The following is a 20,442-nucleotide window of genomic DNA, read 5'->3' as shown; positions in this document are numbered from 1 at the left end:
AGTCGGTATTACTCTGTTCTCAAGACAAAATATGATATCTACTGATGATTCCTCATCACGTGAAATAAGATCCGTCATCTACCCTGAAGCAGACTTATCCTCTCGAATGATGGAACTGAGCCTCAAATTAGTCATCACTTCTTCAATAACGGAGGATAGTTCAGAAGGAAGGTCTTCTGAAGAAGACAAAAGAAAATGAGTTCTTGAGGATGATTCAACTGATGAATTCAACCTTGACTTTACAAAAGAACCCCCAGTTGAAGTAACTGAACTGCAACAGTGGGTGACCAGCCAACAACAGTCATCCACTCAACCACTTCAACCAAGGGAATCTCAGACAGCTTGCTCTCCTCCATATCAAGGAAAAAACAACGATGAAAAAGGAGAAATGACGAGAAGTGAGAAAGAAGAATCAAGAGAAACGGTGAGAGAATCCAATGTGTCAGACAAACAATCAGTCAATAATTCTTCACCCAGTAACTGGAGAAGGAGACCAGAAACTTAAAAGGATGCATTATCATAAGGAAGCAACGATCAAGACAACTGTAACAATTGAGGGGGAACTTCATCAATTGAAGTCTCTTGACTAATGTCATCAGTCAATCATAATGAAAGACTGAACTTCAGCTCAACCATCATCTGGAATCGACTGATTTTAGTGTTCAGTCGAATTGTAAGCCTCATTATCTATCTCAAAGACTACGCATTTGTCCCGCTTCTCAAAATCAACAATACATGTCTTGGTCTCTTTCAGTTTATTTGTAAATTGTAGGGAATGATGATTGAAATATCCTTTGTAAAAATTTCCGTCATTTAAGATAGAAGGGTATATCTTCGGTCTTCTGCCTTATGTTTTTTTTGTGCTAAAAATGCCTTAATCAAATTTTACCTTGCTATTTATCTAAGCAGTTAACTCCACGATCTTAATGATCCCGCCCTATTTATCTCTGTTTCTCTAATACTTACTAACTGAAAAGAGTAACTAAGGGATTCTCTGTGAAGAATATCTTTCAAGGCTATTTCACTAAGTTTATATTCCGCTGCTAGAGTTATAGGTTTAACTAATCAATCTTTCGATAGTCAGTTGAACGAGTAACTCTACTCTGTTTTACTTACGACTTAAGCTTTACTTGGACGGAAGTTAATTGACCAGCTCAATTAACTGAAGTCACCCACTGAACCTCTGTTTCAATATCAGTCGCCACCCCTTGTCAACTGAAGCGTGCATATTCAAAGTAGTCAAACTATCTTTCAGAACAAAGGTGTTGGTTTTAAGTAACCTTGTTTCGAAAATAGCCTACAGATGTATTCCCTCCCCCCCCATACACCTGCCCTTTCAACCCTCAGGGGACCCAACATATATAAAATTATAACTTAAAATTCTATATAGTTTTATTTAGTTACGTGTACAATTTATTTATATAAACATATTTGTTGTTATATTTTCTTTTTTATATTATTCCTATTTTCCCTGATTTCTTAATTAATTTTGAGCTATTTAAATATGATTTTTTAATAATCAAAATACATTTTAAACTTTTAAGAGCCCAAATTTTTTATATTAAATTACCACTATTAATTTTGTTATATCAATGGTTTAGAGTTATTTCCTTAATCAATAAGACTAACTTAAATTATTTTCTTTATAATTTATAAATTTAAATATTATTTTACATATTCAATTTGTATACAATAGTCATTGAATTTAATATTATACTAATTAAGTTGATAACATTGTTATTACACTCTATTTAAATCAAATACTAATATTTAAATTAATATAATTTTTTATTATCGACTAATCTAACTCATAAATAATGAAATTTAGACATAATTCAAAATTTTAAAAATAAATAAATATACAGTGGCCCATGCATCGCATGGGAAAGCGTACTAGTAGTTTATTAACTAACACTTCAAAGTATTTAAACAAATTAAAGTCCTAAAGCAAAATCAAAATTAAAAAAATTGTATTCAAATCAAGTAAGCACTCATTTTAAACTATAAAATTAGCAAAACAGACGTTCACATTCCATACTGCAGTAATTGAAGTCTATTCTAAAAAATGGGCAAATTCACGGTCACGACAAAATCAAAAAGAAATGGTAATACTAATTATATCATGAAGGGGTTTATAAAAAAAATAATTTAAATGATTGAATATGAATATAATTAATTTATACCAAGTATTTAATTCAAGTTATAATATTTTTTATATTTATTTCAGAAATTAAAATTTCTCAATTAATGAATTAACATAAAAGTGAAATCTGAACAAGAATATATTTTTAATTCCTTTTTATTTTAAATTTCAAAATAAATAATTTTATTAGTAAATATTTATAAATTAATAATTAAAAAAATCGAGGGGGGAGGGGGGGGGGGGCGCAGAAATCTGTGGGACCTTTGCGAAGTTCTAATTTATTTGTTTTTTTTTGTGTGTGTGTGTGTGTTGGTAAGTTAAGTCGTGGCAATTATTTTTGGCACCACTCCCATTAAATGCACCTTTTTATTTATTTATTGATAGCAACATTTTTATTTATGTTTTTGAAGTAATTAGGATAGCAACACATCTCTACATTTTGCACATTTAAACAATTTATTATTGACATTAAAAGATTTACATTCGTATTTCTTATGGGAAAAGTGATAGACTTTGAATAATGCAATAAGTTTTTCAATGTACAAAACAAGCTTAGTAATATTTTGTGTCTCAAATTTTGAGCGTATTCTGCAGAATGCCTCTAATTTTTGTTTTTTATTCAAAGGATTCTAACTTTTAGTGTTTTTCATATAATATTATCAATTTTATTTTATATGATGCTATCATATAAAAGGCGGCGTTGGATATGCCTTTGAGGCTGAATTGTTGTCGGTGATCACCGCTATTGATATCGCGAATTTAAGAGGCAGCCAGTCGCTTTGAATTGTCTGAAGAGGGAAAGATTGAAGTACCAAAAACTAAAGTATCGAAGACTGAAGATCGAAAGACTGAAGTACTGAAAACTGATGACCAACTAAATCTAGACGCTAACCCAACTGAAGGACTCTTACTGAAGTATCAGTGTTAGGGATACACTGATACACGCCACGTCAGATAAAGCACTGACTGATGCTAAAGTAGAATATCATAAGAAACCTCGGACTGATTCCTGATTCGGACTGATTCTTTAGTTTTAGGATGTTTCACTCAGCTCAAACATAGCCATGTGGAAAATAAGTTGTTGTCTACCAGTACAAGCTGCATTTAATGCGGAGATATGAAGAATCATCCTTCAAAGTGCAAAATTTCCCATTTCGTGTTGCTTTATTCTACAACACCATCTCCTATGAAAGTAAGGACGGTACCTACTTTCAGTTCAAAGAGACCGAAGACTGAGAACCTGAGCCAGATTCAAATCTAAGTCACAACGACAGAAAATGAAGAAGGACCTCCTCCAACGGATCTTTTCTCCAGATGTTGCTTATAAATAGAGCTCAAAGATCAACCTCATTCTTCACCGATTCAACGTACAAAGCTGAAACTCTGTCGAACTAAAGTGTCAGCTATTACCACTGCATTCTAAGTTTGAATCGAAGAAGAGAATACCTATTGCTGTAACTATCAGTATTTATTGATAACATACATTCTCTTATAACATCTAGGCATATACTTGACACGCACCCGTCGTGCGGTACGATCAAAATACTTGTGTTCACCCTAGATGGATGATACACGCTCCTACGCCTCGCAACCAGAATCAAGTCTTAGTGGCAAGTATAGGGTCGAATCCCACAGGGAGTGAGGAATGATCACTAAATTATTAGCACAAAATACCGCAACTAACATGGTGTAATGGTAGCACAGAAATAGTAACCAGATATCGTATCCACAGGGATTGACACAACGAAACGACTTTATCTATCTCCTAAACAGACTATGATAGTAGACATGTAAACAAAAGTAGAAGATTCAATTATCTTAAACTAAAACACAAATAAAAAATAAAAGTACGTAGAAGAAAATCAAATATTAAAAGCAACTGATCCTAGGGTAGTAAATTCATTAATTAAATCTATGCAATAAATCTATTAATCCTATGTACCAATTTAATCCAGTTATGATGAGAGATCACTTAATTAATCAATTACTCTCGCTAGAGCAGCAACGATCGTAGATTAGTAAATTATCTATCTCCGTTAGGTCTCAAGAAAATCTACTAACTCCCAATAGCTCCTAAGAATAGCTCCCTATGATCCACCTATCTCCGCTAGGTCTCAAGGTTAAAATCATATCATACATTCCTGAATCCGCTAAACAGTTATCTCCGTTAGGTCTCAAACCGAATAGCTAAACATGCAAACTATTGGCCAAATAATTCACAAGAAATTAAACACCAGGAATTATGAATCATAAACTGGAAGGCACAAAGGTATTAACAAATAAATCACATAAATTCAATCAACTATTTACAAACCCTAGAATCAGCTAAAGGAAACTAGCCAGACATGCTTAAATAAAACATAAACATAATTAAATAGAATGCAATTGAAAAAACTGAATTATATAAAAACTGAATAAAAACTAAAGTAGCGACTTGAATCTTCAATCTTGATCTAAGCCTTAAAACTAGAAAGCAATAAAATTCTAAAGCTAAAAACTAAAGCATGAATGCTAGGGTTCTCGGATGTGTGTTGGTTCCCTCTATAGGTCAAAAGAGGACCTATTTATAAGCTTCAGATTTCCTTCGGATCACCATGGAAGTTGCCACGCAAAGTAGAATTCTAAAGGTAATAGAATCGTGTGAAATAAGGCAACTCTCCAGCTGGATGTGCGCTTCTGAAAAATACTCCTACCAATCGCCAACTTCGCAGCTCTCGCCAGAGGAATGGATGTCACCAGGGTAACGGGTCACGCCAGAGGATTAGGTGATTTCTCTGACCTCGCCAGAGAACTGGTTTGCCAGCGGAATGATGATCTCTCTGGCATTCGCCAGAGGAACGGTGAATTCTCTGCTATCGCCAGAGGAATGGTATCGTCCAGCGGAATAGGTTGCGCCAGAGAAATGGACCTCCGCTCTGGCATTTCTCCGCTCTGGCAGCGGAGAAGCGAATCCTCTGTCATCGACTCCTCTGGCGCCTTATGAGTCCTCTGGCATCGACTCCTCTGGCGCCTTATGAGTCATCTGGCATCGACTCCTCTGGCGCCTTATGAGTCCTCTGGCGTTCGTGGATTTCGCTGCACTGAACTTTGATTTCTCTGACTCCAGAGGAATGGTGATTTCTCTGCTCTGGAAACCAGAACACCTGGAGAACGCCAAATTCTTCCAAATTCATTCAAAACTGCATTCTTCCATCTCGAAAGCCTAAATCTCCTCCAAAGCATAAAATACACCATAAACGCACCAATTTCCAGAAGATTATCTTAAAACATGCACAAACAAACCCTTAAAAATAGAGTAAATTAAGCATAAATCAAGGAACCACTTTGTTCTCTGACGAGAAACTGAGGTGTCACTGGTCTCAATCTGTATACTCTGCACAAGAAACTAAACAAAGATCAATAATAACAAAGGGGTGAGGTTGTTCGGTTAGGTCATAACTGTTGCCAATATTTGTTTCGGTCATAGGCACACTGATAATTCGTCCATGATCCGTATAAACTCAAGGCGTGGCCCAAAGACATTTGGGTGTTTCAAGAGGCTATACTTCACACTTAGGATGGTTGAGTCCATTGTAGTCACTTGGTCCGAAGGTCACACAATCCCCGGTCATAAGGCAGTGCTTCACTCCTCCTTAGATGGTAGTCATACCCGTTACTCACCAAGTATGACCCTCACCAACCTTCTCTCCCGAGGTCCCCAACTCTGTACTTTAAGTGACATATGCCTCCTGGACACAACCATTTCCGGCTTGTTAGCCGACCAGTCATAGACATGCTACAGCGCAGAAGTTACCTTTCTCGTTTGATAACCATGGCTTTACGCCTCATCACAGTTGATGGATAATCTCTAGAGAAGCCCAAGACTGGGGAAGGACAGTGTATCCCATCAATCCTTTCCCCACCTTCTAGATCTACAATGCTTTTTGTTGACGCTGCTCAACTACTCGGTCGTGGTATACCGGTTGTCACGCCCTGGTATACCCTGGCCTTTGTTTGACACGGACAGCGTTTTACCGAACGGAGATCTCCCGTTGGCCCCTACTGTCCATGGTTTCGAACAGATCATTCCGGAACCACGAGACTCAACCGAAAGAACAAATGCCTCACGAATATTTACATATTGACAACAATTATTGCCACCCATTTAACCTCACCAAGGGATTACTCACACATAGCAGTAAACATAAATGCAAAATTAATTAAGTGGTAAACTCGAGCAACGTAGGAATCTCCCCAGGCTCCACATCTCCTCTCTTAGGCAGTGGTGACCTCTATAGATAGTCAACTAGTTTATCTAATAAGAATTACCATAGATGACCAATCAACTAAAATTCTTTAAGAAAAGGCCAACATAACTATTTCCCCAGTTCCATAGCCCACAAGATGTTGATTATGTTTTCCTACATTATCTATCATCTTATTCACATGACGTGGCAGAAACTGGAACCCTGCATAACATTATCATTTAAGTGGTAAACTCCAAGAATCTAAGCATTACATTATTCACATTCTCTATTAATTAGCCAGACAGATAGATGCAAAAGACATAGCACCACAGCAAACAAGATACAAAATTTGGGTGAATGTACCAGAAAAATAACTTAGGCAAAAGCAAGCACAGCTACGAAATGGCCGTTTCAATTTTACAAAAAGCCCTATATCCTACCATAATCAATCAACTTATGTAAATCGAGAGGTCGAGCAATATTTACCAGAGAGAATTGGAGAAATCCGACACTAATTTGGCTCTGGCTGGGCGAAGCCGGCTCACGGTGGCCGTCTGGACTCTGGGTGAGGCAGGGGCGAGCCCAGACCTCTTTGCTCATTTCTCACCCTCGAATCGACAACGTTCGACATTCGGTCGATTCCTGAAATAGGGGAATAGTTAGGGAAGAATTAGAACAAGGATTTAACATAGAATAAGTAAAGAAAAAGAACAAAATAGAAGAAGAAAATGGGGCAGCAATAGCCGAGAACCACCACGGCGGAGGTGCAACTGGCGGCGACGACCGCTGGTGCTGCTCGAGCAGCGGCGGTTCGCGGCAGATGTCGCGGTGAGCCCTAGCGGCGCGTCGTCCGATACTTGCTTCGCGAGGTACAGCGGATACCATTCCTCGGTCCAGTCGTATGTCGCCGACGATTCCTTGTGCTCCGCAGCTTATCTTCTCGAATCACGCTCTCATCGCCCGCCGCAGCCGAGATTTCCTCGGCGACTGCCGAACTGCCGCGAGCTTTCGACAGGAGCAGCGATGAGGATACCATAGCAAGGATACGCAGCGGCAATTCGCGGCGGTGCCGCGAACGAGAGCAGGGGGTGGAGGGAGATCGGGGAGGAAGCGTAGATGGCAAGGGGAGAGAGAACGAGTAAGAGAGAAGGAATACCTGAAACGGTGAGAGCAGAGGGCGTGAGGAACGGTCGAGCAGCGGCAGCGGCAGCGGCAGCGGCAGCGGCGGCGGCGGCGAGATTCACCGGAGGAAGAGAAATTCAAAGTGAAACTTGAAACCCTAGATTTCTGATTTTGAGATTGAGGTAGGTATTTAGTTTATTTAAATATTAGAATTAATGACATAAATAAATAAAAATAAAATTAATAAATAAATAATACTTATATATAACGATTTTCTTAACGCTAAAATAATCGTTATAAAGTAGATGCTCATAGATAACGTATAACTTAACGGTTTAATAATACCGTTATTTATATCACTAATAGATTACGCAAATATGTAACGCTTAATTTGATACTGTTACAAATACATTTGGATAACAGTACATACATAACAAAATTTTGTAAAACCGTTATATATCACTAAAAGTGCGCTCATACATAACGGTTTTTGACCAAAACTGTTATGTATGAACCGTTATCCCTATTTTGATTTTTAGTAGTGACGGACCTGAACTGACACAAACAAAGGAGAAAAACAGGGCCAAATGGCCCAAAAGTCAAAGACGCATCACACCTACACACTTAAACCATACTTGCCCTCAAGTATGTAGGTGGATTCATAGAAGACACGGACGAAAAGATGAAAGGAAGGAATTAAAACTTCAAGACACGAGACCTGCACAAACATTAGGTTCAGATCATACTATCATGCATCATTCAGTTCAGTCAAAATCACAAACCAGAGAGTAATGAAGATGCATAAAGTACGATAGTAGCTTCTCTCTCACTCATGTATATAGCTAAGTGTATACACTCGTGCTATGCTGCACCAGTTCTTCTATGAGTTTGATTGAAAACTACAAGTAAGCATACTAGCATGACTCATCAGAGGGACTTGCATTTGGTTGTAATGGGGCATACGGAGCAAAGGTGAGATATGTGTAGTTAAGAAGCTAATTCAGTATCACCTATACCCAGCATGTGTATTCAGTAAAACCACAACCAACTTTTCATTCCCCTGTTTTAATATGGACCAACCTTTCTTCGATTTCTGGCAATATTTTATCATCAATTTTTTTTGTACCCAGATTTTCTTTCTTCTTTTTAATTCCTTGTTTACCATTTCATGAACAATAACAATTCTTCCTTTTACATATAATCTTGTCAACAAATAAGCTTAAGAAAGAATAAGTTCGGCTCAAATTGGCATAACAAGGGATTTTATCGCATTTATCAACAAAGAAAATTTTGGGGTCCTAATCAAAGAAATACGCCCTAATCATGCAAGTCACCACTAGTAGTAGAAGTTTTCAAACAAAATCCAGAGTCCCTAGTACAGCAAAGTCTCACCAGAAATATGCGATTTTTCATAAATATGGCTATGATCTCACTGGTGGGCTACTATCTGTAAGCTCACAACTACTATCATACACATCATACTCATCCACCAAATCATACCACAACCAAAAATCAGTATGCATACTCTCATCACCATCAATTAGTGCAAGTAAGACTCGACTCAAACAAAGACTCTAAAGACACTAAAACATAAAATCAAAAGATGAAGCAAAACCCAATCTAAAAGTTCAGGGTAAGAAAACTTAATTGTCTTGGTCGAAGGATCCCTCCTCTTCATTCGACCGGTCCGTGATTATCTTAAAGCTAGCTTTCATTGCTTCCCTCAGGGTTGTTATCTCCGCGCTCAGCATCAACAGCTCGTCCTTCACCTCTTTAAGCTCAGCCATCAACATGACACCCTCGCTACTGACAAGGTGAGGTGCATCCTGCTCCTGTGGCCTCCTCGGTCCTGGCCTGGCCGCTGCCCCCTCTGGGTACACCAAACGGTGCCTCCCGCTCTCATCAGCCTCAACCACCCTCCAACGCACAAATCTGCCGAGGTCTAGAAAGTGATTTTCAGCCAGGGTGGTGTCATCAGAGTTCTCTTCATCGAAGTTGGTGAGCTTCTCCGCTAGGATGGTCACTAATGGGCATAGAGAGATGAACTTGTTAGTATGGGTGACCCCATACTGGAATTGCAGTGCCACGGTGAACCCGAAGTTCACCCTCCTCTTCTCTGTCATGCACCACAACAGGAAGACCTCCTGTTGAGTGACCACGTTAAAACCCTCCAGCCGGCCATAAATGTTGTAGGCCAGCCATCGATGACAAATTTGCAGGGCAGGGTCACGGATCTCGTTTGACTTGCTGCTATTTTTGACATATTTGGTTCCGGTAGACAACATCGACCAGTAGTGGTCAATCCGACTTCTCCACTCTGGTGAGGTTATAGTTTCTGCTTGCTTGTACTATTCTTCATAAATATCTCTAGCTTCAATCACCCCGAGGTGTATGTTCAACTCATTGAACGAAAGCGGGAACATCCTACTTCGCAACTGGAACTGCAAAGTACCCGAGGTCTCAATCGTGTAGTTTCCTTTGGGCTTAAATTCAAAATAGCCTTCTGGAATGCCTTCGGGTTCCACTCCAATACCTTCTTCCAACCTATCCCATCAAAATAGCCTTCCACTCTCTCTTTTATCCCCAACTCCTTCAGAGCTTCATTAACCAAAAAGTACCAAGGGGTAATTTCCCTGTTCTGAAGTATGGCATACCTTTGGCTGTCTCTCGGTATGACTGCTCCTGAAGTAGTAGGGCGCACCAAGCCTTTTTGCTTCGTAAACTTCGATTTTGCAGTAGTGGCTATACTGGAGATGGGTTTCTTTGGCGCCAAAACTTCCTCCGACTTAGAGTTTTCCACAGTTTCAGTCCTCTCTGGATCTTCTTCGTCTTGCTTGCCCTTTCCCTTTTCAGCTGGAGTTGCCTTCTTAGCCTTGCTCTGAACTTCCTTGCCCTTCGTCTTACTTCCGGCTGCCGCCAGTTTGGTTTTCGTGGGCAGAGGAGGCTTGGTGACATCCAAGTTTCTCTTTGCTCCGATTTTCACCACCTTGCTCTGGGGTGTGGAAGCCTCCACTTTTGTCTCGTGGGTGGCCTCCTCTCCTTCTTCTTCTCCTTCCTCGGACTCCGTCGCCGTCTTTCCTTCTTCAAAGAATGGCGCAGGTTTCAGTGGTGCAGGGAGTACTGGAGTGACTTTCCGCTCCTTGGCAGCTTGAGGGGGGGTTGATTTCTTCAGGGTTTTTCTCGGCTTCTTTATCGGTGTGACACCCAAATCCATTTTAATTTTAAATGAAAACGCACGTGGAAAATCATGACTATAAATAAATATTTAACGAGAAAATAGTGAAATAAATATCTTGTTTTAAAATACTTTACTAAACATAACATTTTTAGTTAAAGCTAAATTCAAAATATTTGATTCGCCATTCGACCTTCCACGCGCCTCCGGTCTTTAAAACCTGAAAATGTTAAGTATGGGATGAACATACAGGGTACACTCAGTGTGGGAACATGCAATCATTGTCCACGTTAATAAAATGAGAATCTCATATGATCAATACATTCGTGACTGAAAGTCGCACGGTGGCATACCAAGGACCTTTCCGTCCTGGACCGATTGAGCCGGCCCCTGGCGACTGGTTGCAACCATAACTTTAACATGAAATCGCATTGTGGCATACCAAGGACGGTGAAGTCCTGGACCCATTGAGCGGGCCCCTAGCGATATAATTTAATGCAACTCACATATGGTAAACACATGATATTAAAATGGACAAGAATTAACCACGGGCATGTACTGAAATAAATCCCACACCTGTAACTTGGAACTTCAACTTGAAAGCTAATTCTGAGTAATTCAATCAAAATATACGTCCTAGTCGCGCCGCACCTAGTCAGATAAATTCAAATAATAAAATATAAGGGCCTAATTGAACTTTAAAATAATAATAATAGTAGTTTAAATCTTAAGAATTTATTATCATAAAATAATTTGGAAATAGTTGGTCTAATGAATCAAATAATAAAATGCAGGCTCTTATTAAAATCTGAGTTGGGATTTAATAAAATCAAGTCCAACTTAATAATGAAAATTAAAATATGAAGTCCAAATATGACATTCTTTGTAAAATAATATGCAAATGCAAGCCTTTTGATAAAATAAATTAGTGCAATAATTAATCAAATTATAGCCCAATCAGTTAATAAATTGAGCCCATTTAAAAATAAACTATCCTAGGCCCAAGCCCAAGTCCACTCTTCCAACTCCCCTAATTTACACACACCCACACCCTAATTGCTCACAAAACTCACGCAGCCCCCACTTCCCTTTTCTCTCTCTCCCTCTCTCCCGGTCTCCCCCTGCCGCCGCCGCCTGACGTCAGCCAGTCGCCGGAGGCCGGCGGCTCTGGCCTCCTTTCTCTTCCCCCTTCTTCCTATCTCCCTCTCACCCCTCACTTCTCGCTCTCCTCCCTCATATTTCTTCCTCCTCCCTTGCCACCGTCTCGGCCGCACCAGCTACGGCCGTTCCTTTCTCCGGCGGTGACCTTCGCCGCCCGCCAGCGTTACCACCCTGTCCATGCCTCCCACCTCTCATCTCCTTCTCGCCGACAACAGCCACGGCAATAGCAGCAGCTGATCGGCCCGCCACCTCCCTTTTCAGATCCGGCGCCACCACTGCCCCTGCCTCTCTCTTTCCGCCCTTGCCGCCCCTCGACAGACAGCAGCAGCCGGTCAGGCTGCCTCCCCCCTTTCACCTCTCCGGCAACAACAATCTTCACCAACAATTCTTCTACTCCTTTCTTTTCTTTTCTTCTAATCCCTTACTATTATTCTTTTAATTCCTTCCTTTTCTTTTGATTATGCATATGCTATGTAATGGTTTTTCAAAAGAAACATTTTTTTCTAAAAAAAACAAGAAATTGTGAGAGTTTTGGCAATATATATATGGTGTCTGCATAGGCGAAAATTGAAGAAAATAGCCATGATGAATTAAAAGGAACTTTTGTTTGTTTTTGAAAATAATAAGTTTACCTTTCGATGCCTGCACTGGAAAGAACAAATGGAAGTCAAGGAAAAAAGATGAGAATCAAAGTTTGCTACGTTTTTATCAATTTTCTTTCGGAAATGAAATGATGAAGGCAGTAGCAGAGATATAGATAAAATGAAAAGGTGAAGGCGGTGGAAAAGATAAATATGATAAAATTGATACGGATGATATTTGGCTCAAAACATGGCTGCAGCAAAGTGAAACATGTGGACTTATTATGTGGCTGAAAATTTGAGTTGATAAGAAAGAAGACATGTATATCCCAAAAGCAATACAAGTAAGTGAAGCCCAATATAAATAGACTACAACTAGTTTTATTTAGGCCCAATAATATAAAAATATATGCAAATATTCATTCAGCCCAATTATGTAAATATTTATTGCTAAGTAAAAATCTGTAATCTAAAATTAATGATTTAACTAGGGGCGCGACTAGATTCATCACAAACTCGACTGATATATATATATATATTAATAACTCGAAACTATAATAATTTTCAAATAAAATTTGCAAAGGAAGTAAATGGTTTTGGGCTGTGACAATCGGTGGGGTAGGTACGGGCTGTTCTTCCTCAACTGGCTTTTTCGGTGCCTCGATCATCTCTTCTGAGGTTTCTTTCTCAACCTCACACTCTTCCATGGTAGGAACTTCTTCCTGCCCTTTCTCCTCCGTCTGAATGGTCACGACTGGCTCTTCGGTAATTTTGATAGAAGTTTTCTCGGAGGCAGTCCGCCTAGTAGTTTGTTTCGTCGAAGGTCGGGGTTTGGTGGTCCTTTTCCTCGCCGGAGGTTGAGTGCTTCCAGAACCAGTTTCTCCTTTAGTCTTCGCCATTGCATAATTTTGGAATTGGGAAAGTGTTTGAAAAGTTAGGGTTTTGGGTGGCAAATGAGGGAACTCGGTGGTTTTTAAGGTAGTAGCAGCGGTTACCAAATTTAGAGGTGTGGGGAGTGGTGGAGATCGTGTGTAGCAGTTATGGAGATTTAGGATTTTGGGAGAAGTAGGGAGAAGTGTTTAAGGGAAGTGAGGATGACGGTTATGACAGAGTTTTAAATTAAAGAAAGAAAAATCTTTGCAAAAATCGAATTTCAAATTTCCTTTGGAAACCCAAACATTTCCGTCCCATCATGTCAGACGGTCGTTTCCGCCCTTCTGACGTCACCCCCTCCTGGTTAGACCCCTCCTGCTTTTCAAAATCCCAGACCTCCACCTACACACTTTGTAACGCAAAGTGGGTTTGAATTCTCCACTAGGCCTCCGCCTTCCTTACTTTTTCGGCCCATCTTACCTGCAAGTTAGTGCATCCAAACAAACAAAACAAACTTAAAGAAAAGAAACTTCGATAAAGGCCATACCGAATAACAACGCTGGGTTGCCTCCCAGCAAGCGCTCTTGTTTCCCGTCTCGAGCTCGACTCTTCCTCCATTCTTTACTCGTACACAAGGTCGAGAAGGTGACATTCCTCCTTCTCTTTCTCTACTTCAACAAGTTCATGGTAGGGTTCCAAGCGATGCCCATTCACCACGAATGTATCAATTCCATTGTGATCGTACACCTCTACTCTTCCATTTGAAAAGATTTCTCTAATCACAAATGGTCCTGACCATTTTGAACGAAGCTTCCCGGCCATCAGTTTGAAACGAGAATTGAAAAGTAAGACTTTTTGTCCCACCCGGAATTCCTTATTCCTGATCTTGGCATCATGGATTCTCTTGGTTCGCTCCTTATAGAGCACAGCATTGTCGTAAGCCTCCAACCGAAGCTCTTCCAACTCACTCAACTGCAGCTTTCGCGTTTCTCCAGCTAGGCTCATACTGAGGTTAATTTGCTTAATTGCCCAGTACGCCTTATGTTCAATCTCCACAGGTAGATGACATCTTTTTCCATAGAGCAGCCTGAAAGGAGACATTCCTATGGGTGTTTTGAAAGTAGTTCAGTATGCCCATAACGCGTCTCCCAAATGGTTGCTCCAGTCCTTGCGGTTCGGGTGTACCACCTTTTTCAAAATGCTCTTTATCTCTCTATTGGAAATCTCAGCTTGCCCATTTGCTTGGGGGTGATATGTTGTGGTGACTTTGTGTGTCACCCCCACCTTCTTGGTCAGTGCTCTGATGGTGGCATTACAGAAGTGAGATCCTTGATCACTGATTAGGATCTTGGGTACGCCATACCTCTCGAACACTTGTTCTTTCAAAAATTCGGCCACGGTATGAGCATCATTGCTTGTTGTTGCCTTGGTTTCGACCCACTTTGACACGTAATCCACTGCCACCAGAATATATTCGTAGTTCTTTGACTTTGGGAAGGGTCCCATAAAGTCAATTCCCCACACATCAAAGATTTCAACAGGCATGATTGGGATTTGTGGCATTTCGTCCCTCGCGGTAATACCTCCAGTCATCTGGCACTTCGGGCAGCTCTGTACCCATTTTCTTGCGTCTGCAAATATAGTTGGCCAGTAAAATCCACTTTCTAGAATCCTGTGAGCCGTGTGCTTCCCTCCAAAATGTCCACTGCATGCTGTTCCATGACACATGTCTAATATTTGGGCATGTTCATCCTCTGGTATGCATCTCCGTATGACCTGATTTGCTCCAATCCTCCATAGATATGGATCATCCCAATAGTAAAATCGGGTTTGCACAAGTAGTTTCCTCTGCTCGAACCTTGTCAACCCTGGGGGTAACTCCTTAGTGATCAGATAGTTAGCTATATCAGCATACCATGGTTCCTGGTTGGTTAGGGTATACACCTTTTCTCCTTCTGTATGGGTGTATACAGAGTATAGCTTTTCGTCTGGAAAGGTGTCGGTAATAGGTGTACCGTCATCTTCTTCCAGTTGTAACCGGCTCAAATGGTCCGCCACTAGATTAGCTGCTCCATTCTTGTCTCTTATCTCAATGTTGAACTCTTGCAACAGTAGAATCCATCTGATAAGCCGAGGTTTGGACTCCTTTTTGGCCATCAAATATTTCAAAGTTGCATGGTCCGTGTAGACAACCGCTTTTGTTCCCAAAAGATAGGAACGAAACTTTTCTATGGCAAACACAACTGCCAAGAGCTCCTTCTCGGTAGTGGTATAACTGCACTGTGCTGGATTTAAGGTCTTGGATGCGTAGTAGATTACGCAACTCTCTTTTCATTTCTTTTGCCCTAGTACTGCTCCAACTGCATGGTTGCTGGCATCACACATTATTTCGAAAGCTAGGTCCCAAACCGGAGGTTGGATAATGGGAGCTGACACCAATTTGTTTCTCAAAACTGTGAATGCCTCCTTGCAATCATTATCAAACTCAAACGGCACATCTTGTTGCAGAAGTCTGGTCATGGGTTGAGCAATCTTGGCGAAATCCTTGATGAATCGCCGGTAGAATCCTGCATGACCGAGGAATGCCCGTATGTGCTTTACTATAGTTGGGTAGGGAAGTTTGGCAATAGAATCGACTTTCACCTTATCCACCTCGATTCTCCTCTCCGAAATCACATGACCCAGCACTATTCCTTCTTTCACCATAAAATGACATTTCTCATAGTTAAGAACCAGGCTTTTCTCCACACATCTCCTCCACACGAGCTCTAGATGATTTAGACAAGTATCAAACGAGTTTCCAGTAGACGGTGAAGTCATCCATGAAGACTTCAATACAATTCTCTAATAAGTCGGAGAATATGCTCATCATGCACCGTTGAAATGTCCCCGGTGCATTACATAGCCCAAATGGCATTCTTCGGTATGCAAATGTTCCAAATACACAAGTTAAAGTGGTTTTCTCTTGGTCTTCATGTGCCACAAAGATTTGCATATACCCAGAGTATCCGTCCAGGAAACAGTAATAGGCATTACCAGCTAATATTTCGAGCATCTGGTCAATAAAGGGTAGTGGGAAATGATCCTTCCTTGTTACCTCATTCAACTTTCTGTAGTCGATGCAGACTCTCCATCCTGTCTGCAAACAAGTGGGCACTAGCTCGCCTTAATCATTCTCAACAACCTGTATTCCTGACTTCTTCGGTATGACATGGACGGGACACACTCATTGGCTATCGGATATGGGGTAAATAATTCCCAATTCCAACAGCTTCAGGGTCTCTTTCAGCACCACCTCCTTCATGACCGGGTTCATCTTTCTTTGTGAATCTCGAACAGGCTTGGCTCCTTCCTCCAGATAGATGTGGTGCATGCACTCCGTAGGACTGATGCCCTTGGTATCGGCTAAAGTCCAACCAATGGCTTCCCTGTTCTCCCGTAAGACTCTGACTAGACATTCCTGCTGCACAAGGGTCAGATCCGCACTGATGATGACTGGGAGTGTTTCTTCCGGACCTAAATAAGCATACTGCAAATGCTTGGGCAACTTCTTGAGCTCCAGTGTAGGTGCCTTTAGTATTGAGCGCAAAAGCTTTTCGTTCTGCCCATACTGAGCCAATAACTCTGGTTTGCTTGTTTCTGTTCCTCCAACCAAATAGACCTCCTGGATTAACTCTCTGATCCTCTGATCTGCTTCCACCTCGGCTTTCAGAGTGCTTTCTCGGATAGAGTAAAGCTCCATGATAGCTTCCTTCATCTCATCATCCTCCATATGCTCTGCATCTCGATCGGTCAGACCATACTGAATTACTTTCTCTGTGGTGTCCCTGGAACCGAAACCAATTCCCTAGTTCTTGTACTAGCGGTTCGAATACATCGATCATGTCCACTGTTTCCATTGCTTGCTTCCTCTTCATGGTTTCATAGATGTTGAACTCTTCCTGAACTCCATCGAACTCACATGTTAAAATTCCAGTTTTCATATCAATTTTGGTTCCAGCGGTCATCATGAATGGTCTTCCCAATAGTATAGCATTCTCTCCATTTTCTGGTCCGGTGTCCAGAACGTAAAAGTCAGCTGGGAAGATCAAATCCCCAACCTTAATCAGTACGTCCTCTACCACTCCTTCAGGATAGGCGTTGGATCTGTCGGCTAACTGTATGACCACACGGGTGTTTCTCATCTCCCCAATATTCAATCTCTTGTAAACTGCCAATGGCATCACATTTATGGAAGCTCCTAAGTCCATCATGGCCTTATCCATGTTTGCTCCACCAATGTTACACAGGATGGTGAACATTCCTAGGTCCTTCCGCTTTGTGGGTAACTTCCGTTGGATCACCGCCGAATCACTTTCTCCCATCACATAGCGTACTTCTTCCTCCATCTTCACTTTTCTTGAACAAAGGTCCTTCAAGAATTTAGCATACTTGGGAATTTGCCTGATAGCGTCGAGTAAGGGTATGCTTAACTCCATTTTCTGGAACATCTTCATCATTTCACTTGCTTCATTCTCTTTAGCTTTCTGTCTCAGGCGTCCTGGATAGGGTGCGTCGGTCAGATTGCTACCTCCAGCTTGTTCAGCAGCTAGGCCTTCACCACTTTTACTCAAGTTTCTTTGAATCAGTTCAGCCTCAGCCAACAACTCTTCTTCCTTCTCCTCTCCTTCTGGAAACTCAGTTAGCACAACTTGGGCATGTTCTCTGGGGTTGATTCCCATGGCTGGAAGTTTACCGGTATTCTCCTCCAATTTGGCTACCGCTTTAGTCAAATGACTAATTTGCTGGTTAGTTTGGTTCATACCGGCGCGAATTTCATTGCAAAATTTCTCGCTTTCTTTGACCATATTTTCTATGGCTTCCTCCCATGGTGCTCTCCTGTGTGGTGGTTGGTAAGGAGGTTGTTGTTGATTCTGATTGTGGTGTTGTGGTGGTCCTAACTGGTACTGTTGTTGATGTTGGTTCTGATTATACTGGGGACGTTGCATCGGTACTCCCATGTTGTTCTGCTGTTGGGGTTGACCATCTTGCTTCCATCGAAAATTAGGATGATCCCTCCACCCTGAATTGTAAGTGTTTGAAAAGGGATCATACTTGTGTGGATTCCCATCATGCCCTCCGATAGCATTAACATCAACAATGTCCTCGCCGAAGTTAGGGCAATTTTCAGACTGATGTCCTGTAGCATCGCAAAGACCACACTAACGAATCTTCTTCGGTATAGTCAGGCCCGATAGAAGTTCTTTGAGTTCGTTCATGCTTTTCTCCATAGTTTTCTCCAGCTTGGACATCTACTCCTTCTCTTCACTTTTTCTTGGTATTTCCAGATTTCTTTCATGCCCCTCATCGCGTGATTCTTCTGCCATGGTGCCCAATAGTTTAAAGATCTCCATTGGAGTCTTACTAATCAATGATCCATTACAGGCTGCTAGGACCAAACTACGATCATTCCCCTGCATGCCCTTTACGAATCCTTCAACTTGATCTTTTGGAGAAATTTGATTATGGGGACAATTGCTCAGCATCCTCTTGAATCACGTCCAGTATTCATAGAAGGATTCTAGCCTGTCTTGCCTTATGCTGCGGATATCCCATCTCATCCGCTCCACTCTTGCTGCTAGGAATAATTCCTCCAAGAAAGCCTATTGCAGTTGTGCCCAGGTGGTGACACTTCCTGCGGGAAGGTCATACAGCCATCTTCTCGCATTGTCCACCAAGGTAAAAGGGAAGAGTATCAATTTAACATACTCTTGTTGTTCATCACTTGACTGGTGCATGATCGTCATCTCAAAATCTTGCAGATGAGTGTGAGGATCATCTCCTGGGTATCCATTGAACTTCGGTAAGATCTGAAGCAGTGAGGGCTTCAGGTCATACCGACGAGATGCGAACGGGTTCTCTGGTAAGGTAATCTCGTTAGGCCTCAAGTTGAGATTAGTTGGGTATGCCAACTGTTTGAGGGTCTGCGCCTGCTCGGCTTCTGCCATAGCTTTGCGTCTCGCTATCCATGCTCCTGCGCGTAGTCGTCTTTCGGTTCGATCAATATTAGGGTCAAACACCAATGCTCTTGCAGCTCGACGAGTTCCACGCATACACCAGTAGCGGAAAATGGAATGAGGAGAGAACAAAATTGTTGCGCGTCACTCCCCGGCAACGGCGCCAATTTTGACACGCACCCATCGTGCGATATGATCAAAATACTTGTGTTCACCCTAGACGGATGATACACGCTCCTACGTCTCGCAACTAGAATCAAGTCTTAGTGGCAAGTATAGGGTCGAATCCCACAGGGAGTGAGGAACCACTTTGTTCTCTGACGACAAACTGAGGTGTCACTGGTCTCACTCTGTATACTCTGCACAAGAAACTAAACAAAGATCAATAATAACAAAGGGGTGAGGTTGTTCGGTTAGGTCGTAACTGTTGCCAATATTTGTTTCGGTCATAGGCACACTGATAATCCGTCCATGATCTGTATAAACTCAAGGCGTGGCCCAAAGACATTGGGGTGTTTCAAGAGGCTATACTTCACACTTAGGATGGTTGAGTCCATTGTAGTCACTTGGTCCGAAGGTCACACAATCCCCGGTCATAAGGCAGTGCTTCACTCCTTCTTAGATGGTAGTCATACCCGTTACTCACCAAGTATGACCCTCACCAACCTTCTCTCCCGAGGTCCCCAACTCTGTACTTTGAGTGACTCATGCCTCCTGGACACAATCATTTCCGGCTTGTTAGCCGACCTGTCATAGACATGCTACGGCGCAGAAGTTACCTTCCTCGTTTGATAACCATGGCTTTACGCCTCATCACAGTTGATGGATAATCTCTAGAGAAGCCCAAGACTGGGGAAGGACAGTGTATCCCATCAATCCTTTCCCCACCTTCTAGATCTACAACGCCTTTTGTTGACGCTGCTCAACTACTCGGTCGTGATATACCGGTTGTCACGCCCTGGTATACCCTAGCCTTTGCTTGACACGGGCAGCGTTTTACCGAACGGAGATCTCCCGTTGGCCCCTACTGTCCATGGTTTCGAACAGATCCTTCCGGAACCAAGAGACTCAACCGAAAGAACAAATGCCTCACGAATGTTTACATATTGACAACAATTATTTTCACCCCTTTAACCTCACCAAGGGATTACTCACACATATCAGT

At 41.6% G+C, this 20,442-nt stretch overlaps 2 protein-coding genes and 1 long non-coding RNA gene across 3 annotated transcripts; all 3 read right to left on the bottom strand.

Moving 5' to 3' along the window:
- Positions 1–6,352: 6,352 nt before the first annotated feature.
- Positions 6,353–7,665, bottom strand: LOC130989460 (uncharacterized). Its single transcript, XR_009090606.1, has 3 exons — positions 7,124–7,665; positions 6,856–7,011; positions 6,353–6,437 (listed from the first exon to the last, which is right to left on the bottom strand). It is a non-coding gene; the product is annotated as an uncharacterized LOC130989460 (long non-coding RNA).
- Positions 7,666–13,902: 6,237 nt separating this feature from the next.
- On the bottom strand, positions 13,903–14,382 carry LOC130990865 (uncharacterized). Its single transcript, XM_057915094.1, has one exon. It carries the CDS (start codon positions 14,380–14,382, stop codon positions 13,903–13,905), a length of 480 nt encoding a protein of 159 aa, XP_057771077.1.
- Positions 14,383–17,042: 2,660 nt separating this feature from the next.
- LOC130990864 (uncharacterized) lies at positions 17,043–19,268 on the bottom strand. Its single transcript, XM_057915093.1, has 2 exons — positions 19,046–19,268; positions 17,043–18,460 (listed from the first exon to the last, which is right to left on the bottom strand). Exons 1-2 carry the CDS (start codon positions 19,266–19,268, stop codon positions 17,043–17,045), a joined length of 1,641 nt encoding a protein of 546 aa, XP_057771076.1.
- Between the last annotated feature and the right edge of the window lie 1,174 nt (positions 19,269–20,442).

Source organism: Salvia miltiorrhiza, chromosome 6, assembly GCF_028751815.1.
Source record: "Salvia miltiorrhiza cultivar Shanhuang (shh) chromosome 6, IMPLAD_Smil_shh, whole genome shotgun sequence".
Taxonomy (NCBI): domain Eukaryota; kingdom Viridiplantae; phylum Streptophyta; class Magnoliopsida; order Lamiales; family Lamiaceae; genus Salvia; species Salvia miltiorrhiza.
This window is presented reverse-complemented; position numbering and strand designations above follow the sequence as displayed.

What these genes read in the sequence shown, in the direction of transcription:
- LOC130990865 (XM_057915094.1), bottom strand. Translation starts at nt 14,382, where the DNA reads ATGTCTCCTTTCAGGCTGCTCTATGGAAAAAGATGTCATCTACCTGTG.
- LOC130990864 (XM_057915093.1), bottom strand. Translation starts at nt 19,268, where the DNA reads ATGGCAGAAGCCGAGCAGGCGCAGACCCTCAAACAGTTGGCATACCCA. An exon ending in GACGATCATGCACCAGTCAA is followed by an intron (nt 18,461 to 19,045) that starts GTGATGAACAAC and finishes GCGATGCTACAG; the next exon opens with GACATCAGTCTGAAAATTGC.